Source organism: Chiloscyllium punctatum, chromosome 1 (genome assembly GCF_047496795.1).
Source record: "Chiloscyllium punctatum isolate Juve2018m chromosome 1, sChiPun1.3, whole genome shotgun sequence".
In the NCBI taxonomy this organism is placed as follows: Eukaryota; Metazoa; Chordata; class Chondrichthyes; order Orectolobiformes; family Hemiscylliidae; genus Chiloscyllium; species Chiloscyllium punctatum.
Window position 1 is genome coordinate 39,847,720 of NC_092739.1, and position 23,945 is coordinate 39,871,664.

General features: G+C 37.7%; 1 protein-coding gene across 9 annotated transcripts in view; it reads right to left on the bottom strand.

Moving 5' to 3' along the window:
- Nucleotides 1-23,945, bottom strand: part of wdfy3 (WD repeat and FYVE domain containing 3) — a 406,146-nt gene that overhangs the window by 8,562 nt on the left and 373,639 nt on the right. For all 9 annotated transcript variants that reach the window (XM_072594588.1, XM_072594809.1, XM_072594597.1 and 6 more), the window contains 7 exons: nt 21,007-21,154; nt 19,786-19,940; nt 18,596-18,754; nt 15,711-15,890; nt 14,344-14,526; nt 9,471-9,573; nt 7,968-8,321 (listed from right to left, as the gene is read on the bottom strand). In XM_072594588.1, coding sequence (XP_072450689.1) covers nt 7,968-8,321; nt 9,471-9,573; nt 14,344-14,526; nt 15,711-15,890; nt 18,596-18,754; nt 19,786-19,940; nt 21,007-21,154 — 1,282 coding nt within the window. The remainder of the gene's footprint in view (nt 1-7,967; nt 8,322-9,470; nt 9,574-14,343; nt 14,527-15,710; nt 15,891-18,595; nt 18,755-19,785; nt 19,941-21,006; nt 21,155-23,945) is intronic.

The window sequence follows — 23,945 nt, forward strand, 5'->3', positions numbered from 1 at the left end:
AATTCTTTCATAGGTCAGTACATTATACAGTGAAACAGTGCACTTCACAAAAAAGACCCAGCCTAAAAAGATGCTTGTATGAAGAACAAAAATTGCAAAAAGTGTGTCAAAGGTATAAAAGGATAGTGTTTCTATGGAGAAACTGTTACAAATGTGAATCTTTTCTTCTTCAGTTTGATGGTCTCACATTATTTTCAATATGCTAACTGACACCATATTTTTATTTACCTTTTAGAAAACCTCTACTTTCAACCAAAAAAAGCAAGAAAAGAATGGAACTCTACTTTTGGCATTATTTAGCACTAAAACTTATCAGGTACTGTGCAGCTAGATCCAGTGTGAAGTATCCTCTGTGGTACTCTGAATATCTCACAGGAAAGTACTTCCTTGAACATCAGTGTGACATCACGTGTAGAATTATTGACAACTGTAATTTAGGATTGAGAATCCACTGCCAAATAATGCGCAATCTTGTTTTGGGAATTTACCCCATGACTCTTAGAATTAACACAGTTTATAATTTCGACTTCATGAATGAAACAAACTTCAAATTCACTACGTCCATACAGTGGACATAGCTATGGCTTCCTTCTTCAACATCATCGTGAGATTTTCTTTTGTTTAACTGAGTTTGGGAGTGTTACTTCTAAGGCCACTATTACTTGCACAGTCCTATTCATCCTTGGAAAGATAGCAGTGAGTCACCTTCTTGAATCTTTACAATCCATATAGTGTAGGTACACACAAAATACTGTTTGCTTTGTCCAATGTGGTGATGAGCTTCTCGAGTGCTGTTGGACGATGAATATCATCCAGGTAAGTGCAGGGTAATCCACCATATGCTTGGTTTGTGCCCTGGACAATATTTAGAAGTAGTGAGCTATTCACCTCAAAATATTCAGCCTGTGGGCTGCTCTTGTAACCACAGTATTACATGGCTTATCCAGTTTAGCTTCTGCCCAATGGCAACCCCAGGTTGATGATGGTGGCGTTTCAGCAATATTAATATAATCAAGTATCAAGAGGAGATGGTCATTGCCTGGCACTTGCACAGCATGAATGTTGCTTATTAATCCAAGCCTGAATATTATTTAGGTCCTGCAAACATGCAGGCATTTAGTATTTGAGAAGTTGTGAATGGTCCTGAGCACTGCAATCATCAATAAATATCCCCACAACTGACTGTATAATGGAAAGTGATCACTGATGAAGTGGCTTCGAAAGGCACAACCACCTTATTTTCTGTTAGGTATGATTGCAACCAATGGAGAATTGTTCCCACTGATTGCAGTTTTGCTTGGGGTCCTTGATGACACACTTAGTGAAATGCTACTTTGCTGTCAAGGAAAATCATTCTTGTCTTAGGTCCTGAATTCAGCTTTTTGTTATAATGTTGTTAAGAGCAGTGGTCCGAGCTGTGCTCAAATTAAGCAATGACTTAGACTATTACTGCGTAAATGTCAATTTTTAGCTCTGTCACTTTGCTGATACAGCTGTCATTGAAAGAATAATTTGTTTAGTTTTGACAGACTGGTCATAACTCATCAGTGCTACAGCCTAGAATTTGTCAGGGTTCAAAGCCTTTGGTATAGCCAGAGCCTTCAGCTCTTTCATGATATTACATGGACTGAAAAATAAATCAGCTCAAGATTGGCATCTGTGTTCCTGGGGACCTCCAAAGATGGCCAAAATAGTCTCATCCAGTTGTAGATGACTACAAATGTCTTTGGTATTGTTGTCCTGGATCTCCTATCATTGGTAACAGGGATATTTCTGGAGTTTTCTTCCTCAGACTAGTTCTCATGAATAGATGTAGCAGAACTGAAAGGCTTTGATCTTATTTTTGGTTGTGGGATTGGCTTATTGGTTTCCTGTTTAGCATGCATCTTGTGCTGTTTGTAGCTCTTCCAAGTTGAGATCATATCTTTAGGTATACAGGTCATTCTCCTATAATGCGCGTTTGAGCAACGCGATTTGGCTGTAACATGACTGGTGAATTGGGGAACAGTTTTTTTAAAAAAAAAGAACTCCCATTGGGTATTATGTGATTCCATCCCTGGTTACCTTAAGTCCACTCTAGAGGTTTACTTCAGGTCAAGCAGAAAAGGTTGGATGACAGGGCAAACTTTTCTGACTTTATTGTTGATATTTTTTAGGATGTTTTTAGAAATTATTGCAGGAGAAAACGTTTGGATTTCAAGATTCTCCTCATTCTGGATAATGCACCAAGCCATCCTCCCACCATTGGTGAGCTTTCTGAAAACATCAAAGTGCTATTTCTACCTCTGAACGCAACCTCTCTCATTCAATCCATGGACCAGGGTGCAATAGCAGCTTTTAAAGCTTATTATTTCTGGTGTACATTCAGGAAATTGATTGCAGCTACTGAGGTGAATAATGAGGACGGTGTTTTTGAATTTTGGAAGAACTTGAACATTAAGCATCCTATTGATATCACTGTGGAGGCCTGGGTGAGGTAAGTAATGACTGCATGCATGCAATCTTGCTAAAGCTTCTCCCAGATTTTCTTTATGATTTTAAAGGCATTGAAACATTAAAGGAGTGCCCAGCAATGAAAGAACAAAGCAAGTTGGATTTGAAGATCAAGATGAAAACGATGAAGTCCAGGATGCAGCACTTTTCTTTTGTCTTCCATCCGGAGGGAAGTTGAGAAGCAGTTGCAGCTCTTAGAAGTCAATGACTGGTGTAGAATGCAGCTGGATAGCAGTTTGTGGCATAAAGTTTGATCTGGCACCCTATGTACAGCTTCTTCATGAAAGAAAGATGACAAAGTAGCAAAAATTAGATGCCTTTTTGCAGCCACTCCGCAAGAAACAATGAACTGTAACCATCCACTTCTGGACTAAATATTTTCTTTTGTCGTAACCCTGCATCCAGAACTTCACCTGAAAGTAGTGATGAAGCTGATGATGACCCTCAGCCAAGTCTTAATACATTTCTGTAACTCCACAAACTCAAACTTCTAAAACGCTAAATTTATTGTAATATTTAATTAAAATATATGATTTGAAACTTTAGACTGTGCTATCGTTTGTGTTGGGCTAAGTACTATTTTTGTTTCGATTTCTACTAATATTTTTGGTGGTTCACCCCAACCTGGATTTTCCCATAGGTCCCGTTATTTCTATAGCATGATTTTCTACAACAAGGTCACAAAAGAACGCAAGTACCGTGTTAGAGGAGAACAGACTGTATTTAGATTAGATTAGATCCCCTACAGTGTCGTTCAGCTCCTGGCAATCTATCCTGTGCTCTTGGCTTGATGGCAATAGTAGAGTGAAGGTTATGCCAGATTATTGGCTTATAGACTGTGGTTGAATCCAACAGTGTTTTTGCTGATGGAAAACAGTGCCTCTTGTTTACTCAATTTAGCTGCTACCTTTGCTCTATTTTACATGATGGTTGTGCTGCACAAAATGAGGGGTTGCCCTCAGTTTGACTATGGAATCTCTGTTTCCACGAAGAGTGTACATTGGTCATTCCTAATGCATTCCTAGACTGATGCAACTGTGACTGGTAGACAAGCTCAAACAGGTCTTTCTTTTCGTTGCTTCCCTCACCACCTTTCAGAGGCCCAGTGTGGCAGGACTTCAGGACATGTCCAGCTCAGTGTGTAGTTATGCAACAAGTTATTTGTGGTAACACTGAAGTATCCCATTCAGAGTACATAGTTTGCCTCTGCTACCTTCAGTGTTTCTTCTAAGTGGTGTTCAACATGGAGGAGTAATAATTAATCAAATGAGAAGGGTTAATGGGTGTAATTAACAGGAGGTTTCCTTGAGAAAATCTGACATAATGCCATGAGACTTCATGGAGTCCTGAGGTAACGTCGAGGACTTGTGACTTCAATTGCCTGGAAGGACAAGGGCAGCAGATGGGAACACTACTGCTTAGAAATTCTACTCCAAATGATAATACAATTCCAAATCAGGATGGTGTGTCATTCCTTCATAGTTGGTGTACCAAAGTCCTGGCACTCCCTACCTAACAGCATTATGGGCATATTTACATCTCAAGGACTGCAGTCGTTCAAAGATGGCAAGTTGCCACCATCTTTTCTTAGGCAAATTAGGAATGGGCAATAAATGCTGGTCATATCTCATGAATGAATTAAAACAAACTCCCAGGGCCATTTCCTCCCATGCTCCACTGTATCAGGAACAGGACGAAACCTAGGATGGCTAGTGAGATATTTCACTGCAAGGCATGAAGATGACAGTATGACTATGTCAAGCTGTTGCTGACTAGTAGGTAGGAAAGCGCTATCAATTTCAGCTCAAGTCCCCAGATATTAATGAGGAGGATTTGCAGCATTGACTGTTATTTTCAGCGCCTAGGCTAATGTCTTGTCTCCTATCCAGTTTTATTTTTTAGTACATCATAAATGGATATCTCTTGCAAAATAGGAAATATGTAGGTGCAAGCTGAAGCATCACAACATTCTCAGGTGAAAGAGGAAGATAAATTTGGTAAAGCAAGCAGAATTGCCAGGATATGGTTTAGTATAACTATTGACATGATTTACCCTAACCTAACTATATTTAATAGTTGAAACTCCCATTGGAAGAAGCTAACGTGACATGCTGAATGAGTTTTCTTACTTGCAGCTCTCTGTTCTTATGACATCAATTCTATGAAGAAAGTAAGTCTAAATTCTGGATTTAAAAAGCCTTAGAATATTCATTTAAGAACTCCCATTCAGAACCATGAGGAAGGGCACTTGCCTGTAAGTTATGGCAGGGTGTTGTAATTAGTTATTGATCAATGTTTGCAAGAAGATTTGTAGCTCGGGTGCTTGTTGTTGTGGTTCTGTTTGCTGAGCTGGGAATTTGTGTTGCAGACGTTTCGTCCCCTGTCTAGGTGACATCCTCAGTGCTTGGGAGCCTCCTGTGAAGCGCTTCTGTGATCTTTCCTCTGGCATTTATAGTGGTTTGAATCTGCCGCTTCCGGTTGTCAGTCCCAGCTGTCCGTTGCAGTGGTCGGTATATTGGGTCCAGGTCAATGTGCTATTGATTGAATCTGTGGATGAGTGCCATGCCTTTAGGAATTCCCTGGCTGTTCCCCGTTTGGCTTGTCCTATAATAGTAGTGTTGTATAATAGGACAAGCTAAACAGAGAACAGCCAGGGAATTTCTACAGGCATGGCACTCATCCACAGATTCAATCAATAAGCACATTGACCTGGACCCAATATACCGACCACTGCAATGGACAGATGGAAGTGACAACCGGAAGTGGCAGATTCAAACCACTACAAATGCCGGAGGAAAGATCACAGAAGCGTTTCACAGGAGGCTCCCAAGCACTGAGGATGTCACCTAGACAGGGGACGAAACGTCTGCAACACAAATTCCCAGCTCAGTGAACAGAACCATAACAATTAGTTATTGAATAATTATTTGATAGAAATATAAAGAAACCTTTAGACAACAATGCCACCTAATATTCAAGTTGAATGTAGACACCATGCTGTTTATTTAAAGAATTATTTTGTCTCTGAAAACAATGCATTTAGAAACTCCAAGAAATCTGCATGAGCAGCAGCTTCATTTGATGATCCAAACAAATCCAATTTCTAATAAAAATCCTCAAAGTTCAACTGAATGATGAAAGGGATTTAGTGACAGAACAGCGAAAAGCTTTGAGTTTCAAAGAAAAAAAATCAGTTATCAGAGAGAAGCAAATTCTGCATAACATTAATTGTTACCTGTGGAAATTGAAATTACAAAAGTAATTGTTATTTACTTCATTTATTTAACTTTACTCTTAAACTATCCAACATTTTAAATCATGTTTTGAATATTGATGCCATATTGAACTGCACGACTTTCAGAAAACATTTGAGCAGTACTGCATACCAATCCTTATAGCAAAGTTGTGGCTCACATAGTAAAAGGGACAGTCGCGAGATAGATTAAAAAATATTCTAACAGTGACACAAACAAACAGTGGCAATTAATGGCTGTTTTTCAGTCAGAGAAAGATTTGTAGGGCAGTCCACAGGATTCGGCGTTGAAATTCTGGCTTTCCTTGATTTATTTCTTAATACAAATGACTCAGACCGTGATGTACAGAGTGTACACAAAATGTGCAATGATGCATAATTTGGAGACATTGTAAATTATGAGGCTGTCAGGAGAACTTGAAAAGAGTGTAAAAAGTTGGTGGAATAAACAAACAGGTGGCAGATCAAGTGCAACACAGAAAAATGAGTGGTGGTTAATTTTGGGAAAAAGAATACAGATAAAATAAGGTGTACAATTCCAAAGGAGGTGCAGAAGCAGAAAGACAAAGGTGAAAGGGTTGGTTGAGAGATGAGTTAATAAAGCACACAGTATCCTATACTTTAACAAAAGTGTGGTTTAGGACAAAAGAGCAAGGTGGTTATATTCAGTTTGCATAAGACACAAGATTAGCCTCAACAAGAATATTCATTCATTTCTAGGCACTGCACTTCACAAAGGATGTGAAGGCATTGCAGAAGTTAGGATCCATTTTCTTTGCAAAAGAGAAGGCCAAGAAGACATCTAATAGAGGTATTTGAAATCATGAGGGGTTTGCACAAAGTAAACGGGGAACATTTGCTCCTATTCATGGAAGGATCAGGATGAGAGGGCAGAGATTTAAATAATTAGTAAAAGAAGCAAAAGTGATATGACAAAACACTTTTACAGTGAGTGGTTAGGATATGGAGTGTGCTTTCCTGAAAGCATGATGGAAACAAGTTCAATTGAAGCATTGATGAGGAACTTTTATTAGAAAAGGAACATCATGCAGGACAATGTTGGGCAGGCAGGAGAATGGCATTAAGAGAAGAGGTGCAGACATGATGAACCAAATAACTGCCTTCTACACTGTAACAAAAGCAAACTAAGGATGCTGAAAGTTTGAAATGAAACAGAAAATATGCTCACCAGGTCTGGTGGCATCTGTGGAGTGACAAACAAGGTTAACATTTTGAATCTGATGATATGACTCTTTTTCTGTTTGTATTACTGCCCGCATTGTATTGATTTTGTGATGCAATGTATTTGTACTGCTTATACACAGTTTCTTTGGTATGAAACACATGAAAAAATACATTTATTGTGCCAAAATGCAAAATTGTATAATGACTAGAAAGGAAAAATAATGATTTTTTCCCCCCCACTTTTAGCCACTACCAAAGGAAGGCAAAAATGATTTTATAGCCCTCTTGTAGCATTCGGAGAGACATAGGAAGGAAATGTTTTAAAAACTACTTTAAATATATGAAGCACAAGTTTATCAATTCATTTTAGACATTTAAGGTCAATTATGCTAATTCTTAATAAATAGAGATTAATTTAAAACAAAGGAGTGGCGGTTAATTTCGCCCTGCTACAGGAAGATTATTATTAAATTGGAGGGTACAAAAAACATTTGCAAGAATGTTAACAGGATATGGTTATAAAGATTTGAGTTATAAAGGGGAGGCTGGATAAGCTGGGATTTCTTCCATCGGAGCATTGGAGATGTTTATAAAATCATGAGTGGCATAGATAGGATGAATTTTCCCTACAGTTGGAGAGTTCAAAACTAGAGATAAGGTGAGGGGAGAAAGATTTAAAAAGGGACCTGAGTGACATCTTTTTCACATTGAAAGTGGCTTGTATATGGAATGAACTTGAAGAGAAGGTGGTAGATGCATTCACGGTTACAACATTTAAAAGACATTTTGACAGGTACATGAATAAGAAAATCTTAGCGGGATGTGGGCCAAACGCAGGCAAGTGGGACTAGTTTATTTTGGGAAACTTGGTTGGTGTGAATGAGTTGGACGAAAGGGTCTGTTTCCATGCTGTGTGACTCTATGCCCACCAAGAAAGTGTTAGCAGAACAGGTCATATAATGAAAACAGAATTTAATGCCAACAATTACTTACTAAAATAACTGACTAAGTGGAGTATCATTGTAAAAACAATTACCTTGTTTTAGCTGGTTATGGCGTTTTATTTCATTCTGCATTGAATGCTGTTGAAGTTGATGATGGTGATAGTGCATTTGACTTTGAATTGGAGGCTGCTGTTGAGCTTGTGGTTGCAGCTTAGGCTGGCCTTCTGAGTAATTTACAAAAACAAATCCATCCTTCTCATCCAGGCTGAGTTGATCTGCCCAACGCTTTGATTCATCTCCATCTACAAACCATGCTGCTCGCCCAGATATGCCCTTTGCTTTATTTGCTGCACAGCCAGATACACTTTGTTTGGGTTTTGGGTCCTGGATGCTGCATTGATCCTCCAGGTCTGAATCACTGCTTTCCTCATCCTGAGCATCCCCATCTAAATTCCAAATATAAATATCCAATATCTTATTCCATATAATTATAATAGGAAAACATAATCAGATCCTATATTGTCTTCTAGAATTTGTAAATAGATGTTTAAGTAGGCAAGAAGTGCAATTTCTCTCCAATATTATTTCTATGGCTACAACTATTAGCAATACGATACTACATTTTTAACATAAACTTTGAACAGTTTTAACCAAGAAAGGGCTTTCATTTCATCAACAGCCAAAATAAGGAAACTAGTGTTGTTTGTTTTCATTTTGGCTGACTCAGCGCTTTCTCCTTATGTATAAAATAATTACTCTTTTCACTCATTTTGAAATATTCTTTTAAGGTAGCCAGCTTATCAATCTTACATAATTATAAAATGTCACTGTGCCACTCTATATAATATAATTGAATGAAAACGTGTTCCAAGACAAAAACCAGCAGACCAAGCTTACAAAAGCATCATCAAATGGAAAAATAAAGGAATTACTGAAGAATTACTTGTACATAAAGATATACAAATTTTGTACACATCCAGTCTGTGGACATCCAAAGTACAATGTCTAATGGTTCCCAGAAATTTAAAAAAATTCATTATGTTATGAACAAAAAAATTCAAGTTTTTCACCCAAATTCTTATAATCAAGCATGCAAACACACATACTCAAGATATTAAGACTTCATTAAAAATCTAATTGTTTTGCCATTAGTTCAGTATCAACTGCAATGAGCCCCTGGAATTCATTATCAAGCTGGAAACCTTAAAACAAATGATAGGATAATACACTGGGGCCCTCCATCGCAGAACCAGGTCAACTTTTCAAGACCAGGTGAAAATCTTGCAAATGATGAACACTTGACCCAGAAGAGGCTTATGGGAGCTGCAGAACCAACAATCAATACTCGGGAAGGACATTGACTAAAACCATAGCAAAATGGTGGATAGTAGCAAATCCTAATGGCTTATGGCTATGCAATAAATCAGGAAGAATACATGTATCATTCTTCAGCACTATGTCTCAGTTCAAAAAGTCTAATGTGAAACAATGAGAAATGCAACCAGATACCTGACAATGACTTGGTTTTATCCCATTCTGCACGGAATACAATATCAAAAAAGCAAATTATTTTTATAGCACATGTGTGCTCTTACCTATCTGTATATCTGCAGAAGAATCATCCACATCTTCTGGAAGCTTCATAGTCTCTTCTGGAGCTGGGGTTTCTGGAACCTGCAGAAACTCCATTCTCCAAAACTGACGAATCAAATATATGTTAATTAATTAAGACAGAAATTAAATTAATACAGCAGTGTATTGTTCTTTAAAATCCTTTCACAATGTGCCTTTATCTCCCTACCCCATTGAGAGTCAAAAGTATCGAGAACAAGAACAAAGAACAGAAGAGTCACTTTATCCCTCCAAGCCTGTGCCACCATATTGTGCCCTTCCACGATAAAACTGTCTTCATTTACAGGATCTGTATCCCTGTATTCCCTTCCTATTCATGTAGTCGTCCAAGTGCTTCTTGAATGCTGCTATGTCTGCTTTCACCACCTCCTCTGGCAACACTCAGGCACACTCCACCCCTTTGTGAGAGAAACTTCCCCACTTGCACCTTGAACTGGTGCGCTCTACTAATTGACCCCTCCACCCTGGGGGGAAAATGCCTCATTTTATCCACACTATCCATGCCATTCACAATCTTATAAACTTTTATCAGGTCGGTCGTCAACCTCCTGCATTCCAGTGAAAACATACCCAGTCTACCCAATCTTTCTTCATAACTAAAATCCCCCAAATCAGGTAGCATCCTGGTAAACTTTTTTTTGTACCCTCTCCAAAAGCATCCATATCCTTCTGGTAGTGTGGTGACCAGAACTGTACACAATATTCCAAATGTGGCCCAATTAAAGTTCTGTAAAACTGCAGCATCACTTGTCTGTCCTTCTCAATGTCCCTTCCAATGAAGGCAAGCATGCCATAAAGCCTTCTTTACTACATTATCTACCTGCACTGCAGGTAAAACATGGGAAAGTTAAATAAATCTCAAGTTTTTGAAGATTTTCAATGAATTGTACAGAAACATAGCAAGTTGTAATCTGCAATAGTTAACAATTTTAATCACTGTTGTTATGACGACAGGTTAACTGTGGTTGGACTGTGATTTCTTGTGTCGCTAAAGATAACGAAGGGGCGACAAGTCCTGTTCAACAACATAACCCATAGCAGATGGTTTGCTGTTGAACAGGATTGTCAACCTTTCACTATTGTTGTAGTCACAAGAAATCACAGCCCAGTCTCTGTATGAGCTTTCTTTAACCCAAAGTCATAACAGCTGTGATTAAAATTGTTCATTACCACGCATTACAATTCACCTATTTTTCTGTTCAATTCATTATGTCCTAAACTGCAGACACATTGTGTATCCTTCAAAGAGAAAACCACAAAATGACAGGGGTTAAAAATATCAGTTTCAACTCTATTGAAGTGAACTACTGAGACTGAATATTCTCATGTGTGCCAACTTGCATTTGAGCACTGGAGTGCTATCAAGGTCACAGTTGAAGAACTATCACCTATAGTCACCCTGTGTTGCATAGATCCTCATTCACTCATAGTGCTGCAAACTAGTTAAACAGGAAACAAGACAATAAATAAATTTTCCCATCTTGAATGCTGGTATTTAACCATAAATGAAAGGCATCAGAAGTATCTCAACAAACCTGCAAAACTACAGACTATGAAGCCTACTGTTCATCTGCCAGCATCCATGCCACTGGTATTCTCATTGCAATGAACATGATGAACAAGTATCAGCTCTTCGTGAATTAATCAGAGACTAATCCAAATTTTTTTTTCTATATTTGGACACACCACGTACGTGTGTGTGTGTGTGTTACATTTGTATTTTTTTCTCACATGCAGTAATGATTAAACTCACTCTTTGTTACTTCAAGAAAGACTCGTTTAATTGGCTTCTTTTAAAAGTCAGATATATTTGGCTCTGGGAGATAAGTATTCAGAAGGTAACAGATCCTTTTCAAATTAACCTTGATGCAACCAATTAAGGGGATTGATGACTAAAGGAGGAGAGCCAGTTCATTCCTTTTCATTAGACAACTTCAAAATGGTTTGGAGTATCCTGTCTAGAACCATAAAAATGGGGAACATTCACCTAGGCCTGGTTGTAACATTGTTTCAGATGTAGTAAAATCGTATGTTGAATGTTATGCCAGTTAGAAATAGAGCAAAAGTATACATTCAAAATGCAGGTTTACATTATTGGAGCAGAATTAGGATTTTAAATGGAGATTCCATGAGAGTGATTACTCTTAGTGAACAATTCCGTTGAGTAGAAAAAATATTGTTATTGCACCAAAATCGGAAATTGCTGGAAAAACTCAGCAGGTCTGGCAGCATCTCTGGACAGAAATCAGAGTCAATATTTCAGGTCCAGTGACACTTCTTCAGATTTGGTTTTCAGCATTTGCAGTTGTTTGGTCTTTTTCACTTATCATAGTGACCTCAGATATCTGCTGTGGCACATTGTATGCACTGCGACAAGATAACAATATGGATGTTAGGATGGCATTGGTCCAAAGTTTCTATGCCTGTCTCTTATTTGTTTTGAGCTTGTAGGGATTCTATGTAACATACACTGGGAGTGAAATTATGATTATGGGACAAAAAAGGAGCTGAAGATTCAGTATTTCATCCTGGTTCTTAATTTTAACCATGACTCTACATGGTAGCAATTATACATGGCTTTGAGATCACCAAAAGCTTTTTTTTAAAAAAAGTTATATTTCCATAAGGTGGGAATAGATCAGTGGGTTGGGAAGAGATAATTTCATTGTATTGAGGGAGAGAGAGAAAAGAGTAACATAGCAAAAAAAAATTCAATAAAATAGAATCAAAGAAATTACACAATCAAGTTTGAGACATCGAGTGTGGCAGAAGAAATAAAAATACACAACACATAGAAAGCACCTACTGCAAAACACCTATGGAGAACTCTGAACCAAGGGAAAAGTGAGAGGCAGAAAATTCCAAATGCCAGTTTGAGTCTTGAATGTAGTCAAGGTGCGAGGAGACAAATTGGTTTAAGGAAAACTCTCCCCAAAAAAGAAATCTGCAAGGAGGCCTGAATGCGAGAATATACCGAAAGAAATCTTAAGAAGGTCACTATAGGGAGAGGCTGAATAGGCCAGCGCTATTTTCCTTGGAGCTTTGGAGGCTGAGGGGTGATCTTATGGTGGTTTATAAAATCATGAGGGGTGTGGATAGGGTAAATAGACAAAGTCTTTTCCTTGGGGTGAGGGAGTCAGAACTAGAGGGCATAGGTTGAGGGTGAGAGGGGAAAGATTTAAAACTGACTGTAGAAGCAACTTTTTTCCATGCAGAGGGTGATGTGTGTATAGAATGAGCTGCCAGAGGAAGTGGTGGAGGCTGTTACAAATACAACATTTAAAAGACTCCATGAATAGGAAGGGTTCAGAGGGATATGGGCCAAATGCCGGCAAATGGGACTAGATGGACAGGGTTTCTGCACTGTACATCTCAGTGACTCTAAGTGAACCTCAAACGACTTGTCATAATTCACCCAAATGGGAGGATGACACCAAACGTTGACCTTGGTCAGATATCAGTGTCACCAAACATGGTTTCATGTCAAAAAACTATTCTCAGCTTTATACATTATATAGCTAGCAGTGTAGCAGCAATTTGAAAGATAAGCTTTATCACATTAAAATGTAAAAGCCATCAGCACATTCAACCCATACATAAAATAACTCTTGCATTTATATAGCTCTTGTCATGGTCTCAGGATGTCATAGAATACTTTACAATGTTAAGTATTTGTGAAGAGCTGCAGATTATTTAGCTTTTTCCCCATATGTCAAACCTTTAACACCCATCCCCCACCCGTCCACTGATGGTCCTGTGGATCCTCTCTGTTCTAACTCCAGGATTTGCATATTTCCTTTATGATTTAGTGGCAAAAACTGAACACATTACTAATAATTAGTTTGACCAGGGCACTGTGCAGTTCTTGCAGGATATTTCAAACTTACACTAAATTGATCTTATCTTTGTTTAACCTTTAAAATGTTGCAGATTTTAACCCCAATTTATGTGCTTACCCTTGTAAATTTTGCTAATTGTCTTAATTTTATCTAAGTGTTCCTGGGAAGCACCTCAGGACTTTATAGTGTTAAAAGTATGATGGATATAGCTGTAATTTCATCTTTGGAGCATAGGTAATAGTCAGGTAAATTCTGCTGCACTTACACACATACCACCTCTGCCCACACCCTGCCTCTTTCTCCACTGCCACTCTCCCCCACAAAATAAAGTCAGTATAACCTTCCTAAGGTTCAATGCTCAGAACTGAATACAGCTGTGGCCTAACCAGGGTTTTGGCTAGTTATAGCAAGTTTTCTACTTCTGTACATTCTGATATTTCAAAAATAAAAACAAACCTTCAACTAACTTTGTGGGTCAGATGGACACTAAAATGAGAAATAGAACACATTTAATTGTCGGTATTAGAGAGTTTGACTTCTGAGAAGAAGCTCAATAGGCTGGGGCTATTGTTCCCTGGAACATTGGAGGCTTAGGGGTGACTTAATAGAGGTTTATAAAATCATGAGGGGCATGCATAGAATGAATAGCCAAGGTATTTTTCCTAAGGTGGGGGAGTGCAAACTAGAGGGCATAGGTTTAAGGTGAGCAAGGAAAGATTTAAAAGGGACCTGAGGGGCAACTTGTTCACCTCGAGGGTGGTGCATGTATGGAATCAGTTGCCAGAGGAAGTAGTGGAGGCAGATGGACCAAATACTGGAAATGGGACTAGGTCAGATTGGGATGTCTGATTAGCATGGACGAGTTAGATCGAAAGGTCTGTTTCCATGCTCTATGGCTGTGTAGAACAAGATTCTAAAACTATATAATTAATCAATTCTCTCTCTCAGAATGTTCTGAATGATTACCAACTGAAACACAACAGAATAAATTACTTACCCTGACCACACCATCTGAATGTCCAGTGACTATAACATTCTGCGTGTCCCACTCGCTCATCTCAGATACACAGCAGCAAAAAATCTGCTGGCTGCGTCCTGTAAATGTATTTACATTTACCACCGGGCTTCCATTGATGTTCCATACATGAATATATGTCCCAGCACAAGAGACAATGTCTCCCTGTTGAAGATTTTGTAAAAGTAAAGACATATAAAACTGAACCATAGAGATGGCAGTCAAATGTTTGAAACTAACTCAAAATAACATCATTCATTACATTAACTTTTCAAAGGCAACTAGAAACAGACAATAAATATTGGCAATACCAATAATGCCATATACCAAGAAATACTGTTTAGATTTGTTTTGTTGAGATGTGTTTTATGGATAACTTTCATTCATGTTTTAAATTATAAGTGGATCTCAGTTGAAACAAGAATACCAACACTATTTCGATAAGGAATTATAAGAATCGCAGTCACGCTGTTTAGGTTTGAGGCTATTGATTATCTTTGCCTTCATCAATGCTAATACAAATATACAAAATCAAAGCAGAAGCAGGTCATTTGAACACCTGAGCCTGATAAACAGCAATGAGGTCGATTGTTAACTGCCCTCTGGGCAATTAAGGATAACAATAAATGCTGGCCCAGCCAGTGGCATTAAATCCTTTGAGTGAATATTTTTTAAAAAAATCATGATTGATCCGTTTATGTTCTGAATTCTACACTCCGATCTACCTCAGAAACACGCAATTCCCTGCTTAACAAGAACTTATCCATCTCTGTCTTAAAAATATTCAATAGACCACTTCCAATGTCTCAGAGGAAAACCTTCTTCCTCATCACTGCCTTGAAAGGCAACGTTAATGTTAAAACAATGCTCTGTAGTTCTGAATTGATTCACAAGAAGAAACATCTTTTCCAAGTCCACTTTGTCAGAGCCATTTAGGATTTTATGCACTTCAATCAAGTTACCTCTCGCATTTCTAAACTCCACCTGAAACAAAGTTAACTTGTCCAACCTATTCTCCTAAGCTAACCCACTCATTCCAAGTATCAATCTAATAAATCTCCTCAAATGCTTCCAATGCATTTTCATTCTTTATCCAAAAAGGAGACCAAAACTACTCAAAGTATTTTAGAAGTGGTCTTACCAAAGCCTTGTATACCTGAAGAGTATCCTTACTTTTAAGTTTAATTCCTCTCATTATAAGGGATAGCATCCCAGTCACTTTCTTGAATATTTAAGGTATAGCTTTAAGAGCAGAAAACATTGCACTAAGGCAGCAAACTTACAATAATCTTGTCACAGCTTCTATCAACCACAACTTGTAGATGGTTAGGATAAAGTCCAGTACTTACTGTTAATTCATTAATGCATAAAGCAGACACTGGTGCCTTGTGGCCTCGCAGTTGTGTGACAAAAGATAGTTTATTCAAGTCCCAAATGATACACGTGCGATCTCGTGATCCACTGACTATTATATGATAGGCTGAAGAAGTAGTCAAACAAGTAACTGCATCTGTGTGCCCATGGAGTGCCTAAAACAGAGCAAAATGAAGTAACATTGATACTATAAACTTACTATGACTAAATTTTAAAGACTTGTAACAAAAACAAAATACTACCAATGCTAGAAGTTTGAAATTAAAGCAGTGAAAATGCTGGAAACACTCAGTAGCTAGGCCAGATTTGAGGAGAGAAACAGCAACATTTCAGATTGTAGGATTCCATCTGACACATTTGTCAGAAATATGAATTTTATTTTTGAAATGCTCAAGTCAATTTCGGTGATGGAGGTACATGGGATGTATAGCAAGATTCTCTATCTGCTTCAGAGGTCTCTTCTCCCATGTTGTAAAAGTCCCACCGAACCTGTAACAAATATTTATTTCTGTATAGAAATTAGTTATACTCTTTTTAGTGGATTTCAATGTACTTCTATTTGAAGACAAATTAACTTCAGGGGTTTGGGAAATAACCAAGATAATGCGTCACTGTTGGGGCATTTAACTTATTTCCTGAACGCATTATGATTGCGATACCTGAAGATAGATTTTTGAATGAGTAAAACTCTCTCTAAATATACATAGTTTCTAAATCTATTCATTACAGAGGTGATTTGAAATCCAGTCATATTAACTCAATCCCATTAATTGAAGTAATTTTATTTTCCTGCTGTCATTAACTTAAAGTCAGGGCAGGTTTTAACCTGAACCAAGCACAAATCCTAACATTAATGGCATCTAATGAGTGAGTGGATGTAAAGGGGAAGCTCTCCTTTGGTGCCTTTATTATTACTGTTGAAGTGAACAGTTCACAGACTGCTGCTACTCTTCACCAATTGCAGGAAATCTGGTACCTTTCGATATTGGTGATGTCAACCTCAACATAATCCATGTTTGCAAATGGATGTTTGGATAATCCTGAGTATGCAAGGAATTACACTGACAACCAATTTAGGATTGTCAATTGGGTTTGCAGTGTGGCACACTTGTGTGTATTGGAATCTATGTCTATTAATATACAGGGCCTGTTGTTTGAAGGCAGAGAAAACATGTATACTCACTGCGCCTACTTCAGCTCAACAAAATCAGTGACAGCTATTTGTTAGTTGATTTCTCAAATGCTCTGACTTATTGGAGTCAAACTGCTTGATTTAAAGTTTAAAGCTGACTGTTAAATATCAATCAGTACTGGTGGGCACGTCCTCTGTGGGAATACCTCTACCAGAGTCCATTTGCCAAACAATCAGCAATGTACCATAAATGCTGGTTTTCCCTTTGAATTGCTATTCATGCAGAATGTCCTGATGAATGCAGATGAAAAGGTTCAACGAAATTTATCTACTCTCAGTAATATTCAAGTTCTAAACTATCAAATGGTTATTGATATTACTCATGTACATAAAACATTCACTGTGCACAGAACTTTAATTTCTACTGTCATATTTGTCAACTTTTGTGCCAACTTCTGTAGTCACAAATCCTAATGGCCACATTTATTATGCCAACTTATATCAACCATACTTATAAAAAACCTTTGATGTTATAACTTCCTGTGTTCACTGCCAGTTTTTAACAAGTTTATGTAAACCTTTTACACAGTAATTGCACTGTCAAAAGTGGCAGAAAGATCTGCATTACAATTCATTTAGGTATTTTTCATAATATATTAAACAGAAATGTATAATGGCAATACAAAATTAACTTCGGAATGCATAACTGTGTATCCTAGTTTTATAAATCCTCATTCTTTACCAGAATATCGTATCTGGTTTCAAATAACCATTTTAACTCAGTGTCCATTACAATGACATTATCAAACAATACAATGAAAGTCTTATTCACACACACCTCATTTTCAATAAAAAGTTTCACATCCAAATTTATACTTTGAAGCATTCAAGCAAAATTATCACATTTAACAGCCACAGTGGTATGGCAGTTTTGAAACTCTTCAGCATAGACTAATGTAGAAAATCTATGATGTTGAAAATCAATGAATCTGCTTCAAATTGAGATATATAGTTGTAAGCTAATTGGGACACAGTGTACAAATATAATTTAAAAGCAAATGACATGTTAATGGCAGAGTTATATCTGCAGGCATTGTTAAAATTATTTCTACTCTGAGTTTTTCTTTTAAAGGCCAAATGATTTTAGTTTCCCATGTACAACAACGAGAGATTAACCAGTTTTAAGTCAAATTTGCGAAGGACATTTTCAAATGAATTTAAGTAAAATTGATATGATCACAAATTCAAGAAACTACCAAGCTTTTTATTCATTTAAAAGGAAACATAATTCATGAAACCCTGACTTATAAGGTCTGCATACATCTTTTTTACAAATGGAGCACGAAGACCAGAGAGACACTAGGCAAAGATTTTCTATTTATTGCATCGGTAGCATAACTGTGGGGTCATTGGTCAACTGTACCTTTTTAGGGCTCATGGTTTTGCTTTTGGTTCCCAGTGAGCAGTTGATAATATTGACTGGATATTTCTAACTAAAAGAAACCATTGCATGATGTGTCTAGAGACAGTACTAAAAACAACCTGTTTACTGAACAAGAATATCCTGGAAGGGAATTTTCGTTACATAATACATAACTTTAAAGTGACAACACAGGACTTCAGAGAAGCCTCCCAAATGACAATAGCAATAATAATGTCCTTAGGGTTGAGTATAGTTACCTTATTTTTCTAAGACCAAAATATACAATACTATATTGACTGAATTACCTGTTTCAGGATCAGTGCTTTAGCTTTCTCCTTGGAGGTACCCATTTCCCAAACACAGATCGTAGTACTTGTTCCTCCAGTAACAACCAATTTAGGGTTGGGACAAATTGCACATAAAATCTGTCCCCATTCGCTCAGGCATTCATATACTATCAAAGCCTATAAAGGAAATAGGAATTATGCCACAGTAAAAACACAACATTCCATGTTGTAAATACGATTATAAATTTCAAATTAAAATATGACATTTTAAGTGTTTAAAAAAATCTTTCAGCATGGGCAACATCATTAAACACAAAATACGAGCCATCCTTGGTTCAGTACGTCCAGAATTTTAACACATAACCTCGGCTGATACATAAGTACTGCAGTAAATGAGTGCTGTATAGAAGCAGCCCTGAGGATCAGATATTAAACGGAGAGTTTGCCTGCCCACTCTAGAATAGCCATGGAATTTGTTTTTTAAAACAGCAGCAGATAAGTTCCCCTGGTGCCCTGGTCAGCAATTATTCTTCACATAATATCATTAACAAATTAGTTATCACTGCACAGATTGCTGAATTTTGTTGTATACAAATTGGCTGCAACACTTGCCTACGCTGCAGACATGATTACACCTCAAAGGCTCTTCTCTAGTTGATGATTGATTTAGGATAGAGCTCATGAAAGGTGCTATGTAATAGCACTTATCTTGTTTAGGTATCATATTTTAATGTATTGCTTTATTTATTTTAACCAAGAACAATTATTCTTGTGTTCTATTACATTTTGTGCACCTTTACACCAATGTGAAAGCAACTTGATAGTGTGCAGGGAGAAATGGTCATGAATAATCAAAAGAAACTTTACAACAACAATCCAAAGTATATGGCCAAAACTTTAATTTTGAACTTGAAGTTAGTGTTGAGTCCAGGTGTTGTAAAGTGTGCAATTGAGGTGAACTATTCCTCAAGGTAATAGAGCTCTATTGGAACAGTTTAAAAGGCCAAGGATATAGAGATTATGTACATTTGAAAATTCAGAAATGGTGCAAAAAATTAAGAACAATCTTTCCTTTTAAGAATTCACTCAGACTGAAATTGACAACAACTTGAAAGAGAATAACCATTTCACATATGTTTTGCTCCATATCCTCTGGAATAGCATTATGTGGGAAGACAGCTGTATTTAATAAAGTTCTAGTTACACACCTTGTCAGATTCATAATTTGCAACTCTGCAACTGAGATCTGCATATCCCCAGGCAAATGTCTTGTTCCAACTGGGAGGAATTAGCACTTTGTTTTGTTCTACTGCTAGAACACCTTTATCTGTAAAAATGATCTGTCCCACTGGTTCCTTCAGTTCTATAGAAAGAAAACAAAATCATTAGAAGAGGCTACTTTTAAGCTTAATGCCCGTATAATCTATCCACTTTTGGCACTGCATGGATAGAAGGGGAGGTTGTATAGCACATGAATAAAGGCATATTTTACAATTCACACAAAGGCACAGCATTGAACTTTCAGCTGGAGCTCAAAATCTCTATCACTTGTATGCTGTACAGTCTTAATTAATTGAATGCCCTGTATTTCACTATTCCTTGATGGATCTAACAAGTAGCACATAATTAATGGCAAATTTTGATACACATTTAATTTCAAATTCCTATTCTTTGACAAGTCCCCATCTGATGGTTTAAATTTCCTACATCCAAATGGCTAGTTATTAGAATCACTACACTATGGAAACAGGCCATTAGGTCCACACTGATGCGCCAAAGAGCATCCCCATCCAGACTCACACCCCCTGCCCTATTTCTGTAACTCTCTATTCCACCTAACCTACGCAGCCATGGACACTATGGGCAATTTAGCACAGCCAATTCATCTAACCTGCACATCTTTAGAACGTGGGAAGAAACCGGAGCACCTGGAGGAAACCCATGCAAACACAGAGAATGTGCAAACTTCACACAGACTAATCACCTGGATCCCTGGTGCTGTAAGGCAGCATGCTAGCCAGTGAGCCACAATATATACACCTTTATATATTGTAAAGCTTACACTGTCTCAGTTCAGTTTCACGTAAACTCTTAGAGGCACAACAGACTGGTGCAGCAAAAGAAAAACATCACACAGATGCAGGTGGGCTTGGGAATTTCTAAGTAATTTGGGAATTAAATAAAGGACAATGACAGACTAACTTTCTTTTGTAATGAACCACTTGCTATAAATGCATAAATAGGCTGGATTCTTGATCATTTTAAATCAAGATAGGAAGAGTAAGGTAAAAGTAGTTTTTAAATCAGTGATCATGTTTAAATACAATTCAATAATAAGTTTTTAAAAAGAAATTGAAACAATTTCTGGCTTTTTTTTTAAAAACAGATACTCCTCACAAAATGCAAACAAGCTTTGAAACAGGTGTTACCTTTAACAGGTGCCAAAGATGGTCGGAGATTATCCAAATGATGAAAGAAGATCTTGTCAGTGGTACAGCTCAGAGAGGTTGGTACACCAGATGGTTCCCCATTATTCCGGCTACGCGTTCGCTTTGGTGGATGAGGTTTTTTAAAAAGCTGCAAGAAATGAACAGAAATATGTTTAAGTACGTTAAACTACATTTTATTGCTTCAGTGCAATATTTTAAGCCTTTTTAACTTGCTTATTGAAGATCATTTTATACTTTAGTCGATGCTCTGGAGAGATTTTCCACTTGCACAACTTTGAGTGTGCCCATTGAGAAAAAGGAAAGCTTTAAGCATGATTACAGAACACAAAAATATCTCAAAAATATTTTAAAATTATTGGAATTTTTCTCTTCAAAATATATCAGGGTTACAGGGATAAGGTAGAGGAGTGAGTCTGGGTGGGATGCTCTTTGGAGTGTCAGTGTGGACTTGCTGGGCCATCCACACTGTATGGATTCTACAGATTCAAGAATAATTGGTTATAACCTGTATTTGTCTAACATTATTCTATTTCCTTCCCTTTAAAAAACACCCTGAACTAACTCTAACATTTGTAATGAACTAAGCTTGGATATGCATATGAAGATTTTAAACTGCAGTGTGTTTCAAATTATTTATGTATAATGTCAGAGTCTTCTGGAACTGTCATCCAAAAACCATACAGGTAGGCAATGCTTGGTTGTTGGGGCCATTCAAATGACTGAATCCTCTTACAGGAGGCCCTTTGACTTCAAAGTGATTCAGTATACTTTTGAAGGCTGTGAGATGAGGAATACAGAATTCATGTAGTTCAGTGAAATAGCCTCCAATCCAAATGAAAAGGCATTTATTTATTTAAAAAAAGGATATATTTATAGCTAGACTTGGTGTAAATCAAAAATTAACAAAATAAAAGCTTTGTATTTCTGACTCTGCAACGGTAGAGGGACCTAAGCAATTTAAAGAAAAATCAATTTAAAAAAACCAAATAAATCTGACATTTAGCTAATTGATATTAGGAAAGGTGAATAAAGGCTTGATCAAGGATGTACGTTCTATGGAGAGTCTTTAAAGAGAAGTATAAATGTGGAGACGTTTAGTGTTGGGATTCCAACACCTTTGGATATAGATGATTGAAAACATAGTAACCATTGATGGAATGTTAGCAATTTTGGAAGATCTGAAAATAGATAAGAGCCCGGGGCTGGATGCGATTTGTCCTCGGATTCTCTGGGAAACTAGGGAGGATATTATAGAACCTTTGACTTCAATGTCTATGTCATCATTGTTGACAGAAGTAGTGCCAGAAGACTGAAGGATAGTAAATGCTGTTCCCTTGTTTAAGAAGCAGAGGTGGGACAACCCTGGTAATTATAGGCCAGTGAGCTTTACTTTGGTTGTGGGTAAGGTGTTGGAAAAGGTTACAAGAGACATGTTTATAATCATCTGGTAGGGAATAATGTGATGATGGATAGTCAAGATGATTTTGTGAAGGTTTGGTCATGCCTCACTAACCTTATTGAGTTCTTCAAGGAGGTGACAAATCAGGGGATAAAGTAAGCTGTTGTTGTGGTGTATATGGATTTCAGTAAGGCATTTGATAAGCTTCCACACAGTAGACTATTGCACAAAATAAGGAGTTTTGGGAATGAAGGTAATTTAGCAGTTTGGATTAGAAATTGGCTAGCTGAAAGAAAGAACACAGAGGGTGGTGGTTGATAGGAAATGTTCATCCTGGAGTACAGTTACCGCAAGGATCTGTTTTGGGACCACTGCTGTTTGTCAGTTTTATAAATGACCTGGATGTGGGCATAGAAGTGTGTTGATAAATTTGCGGATGACACTAAGGTAGGCAGAGCTGTGGATAGTGCCGAAGGATGTTGTGGTTTACAGGAAGGACATAGACAAGATGCAGAGCTGGGCTGAGAAGTGGCAAATGGAGTTTAATGCAGAAGAGCATGAGGTAGTTCACTTTGGAAGAACTAACAGGAATGCAGAGTACTGGGCTAATGGTAAAATTCTTGGCAGTGTAGGTGAACAGAGAGATCTTAGTGTCCAGCTGCATAAATCCCTGAAAGTTGCCACCAAGGTTGATAGGGTTAAGAAAGATATAGTGTGTTGGCGTTTATTGGTAGGGGGATTGAGTTTTGAAGCCATGAGGGCATGCTTCAGCTGTACAAGACACTGGTAAGGTCACACCTGGACTACTGCGTGCACCATTATCGGAAGGATGTGGAAGCTATGGAAAGGGGTCAGAAGAGATTTACTAGGATGTTACCTGGTATGGAAAGAACATCTTATCAGGAAAGGCTGAAGGAACGGAGGGTGTTTTCATCGGAGAGAAGAAGGTTGAGAGGTGACTTAATTGAGATGTATAAGATAATAAGAGGGTTAGATAGGATGGACAGTGAGAGCCTTTTTCCTCGGCTGGTGAAGGCTAACAGGAGGGGACATAGCTTTAAATTGAAGGGTGATATGGTTTAGGACACAAATCAGGGTAGTTTCTTTACTCAGAGTAGTCGGGGCGTCGAACAGCCTGCCCAATGTGAAGGGCATTTAAATGGGAACTGGACATACATATGGATAATAATGGAACGGTGTAGGTTAGATTGGCATTAGATTAATTCACAGGTCAGTGCAACATCGAGGGCCGACATACTATATCTATTAACAACCCCATCAACCTGGGTGGCAACTTTCAGGGATTTATGCACCTAGACACCGAGATATCTCTGTTCATCAACACTGCCAAGATTTTTACCATTAGCCTAGTACTCTGCATTCCTATTACTTCTTCCGAACTGAACTACCTCACTCTTTTCCTCAGTAAACTCCATTTGTCACTTCTCAGCCCAGCTCTGCATCTTATCTATGTCCCTCCGAAACTCACAACATCCTTTGGCACTATCCACAGCTCTGC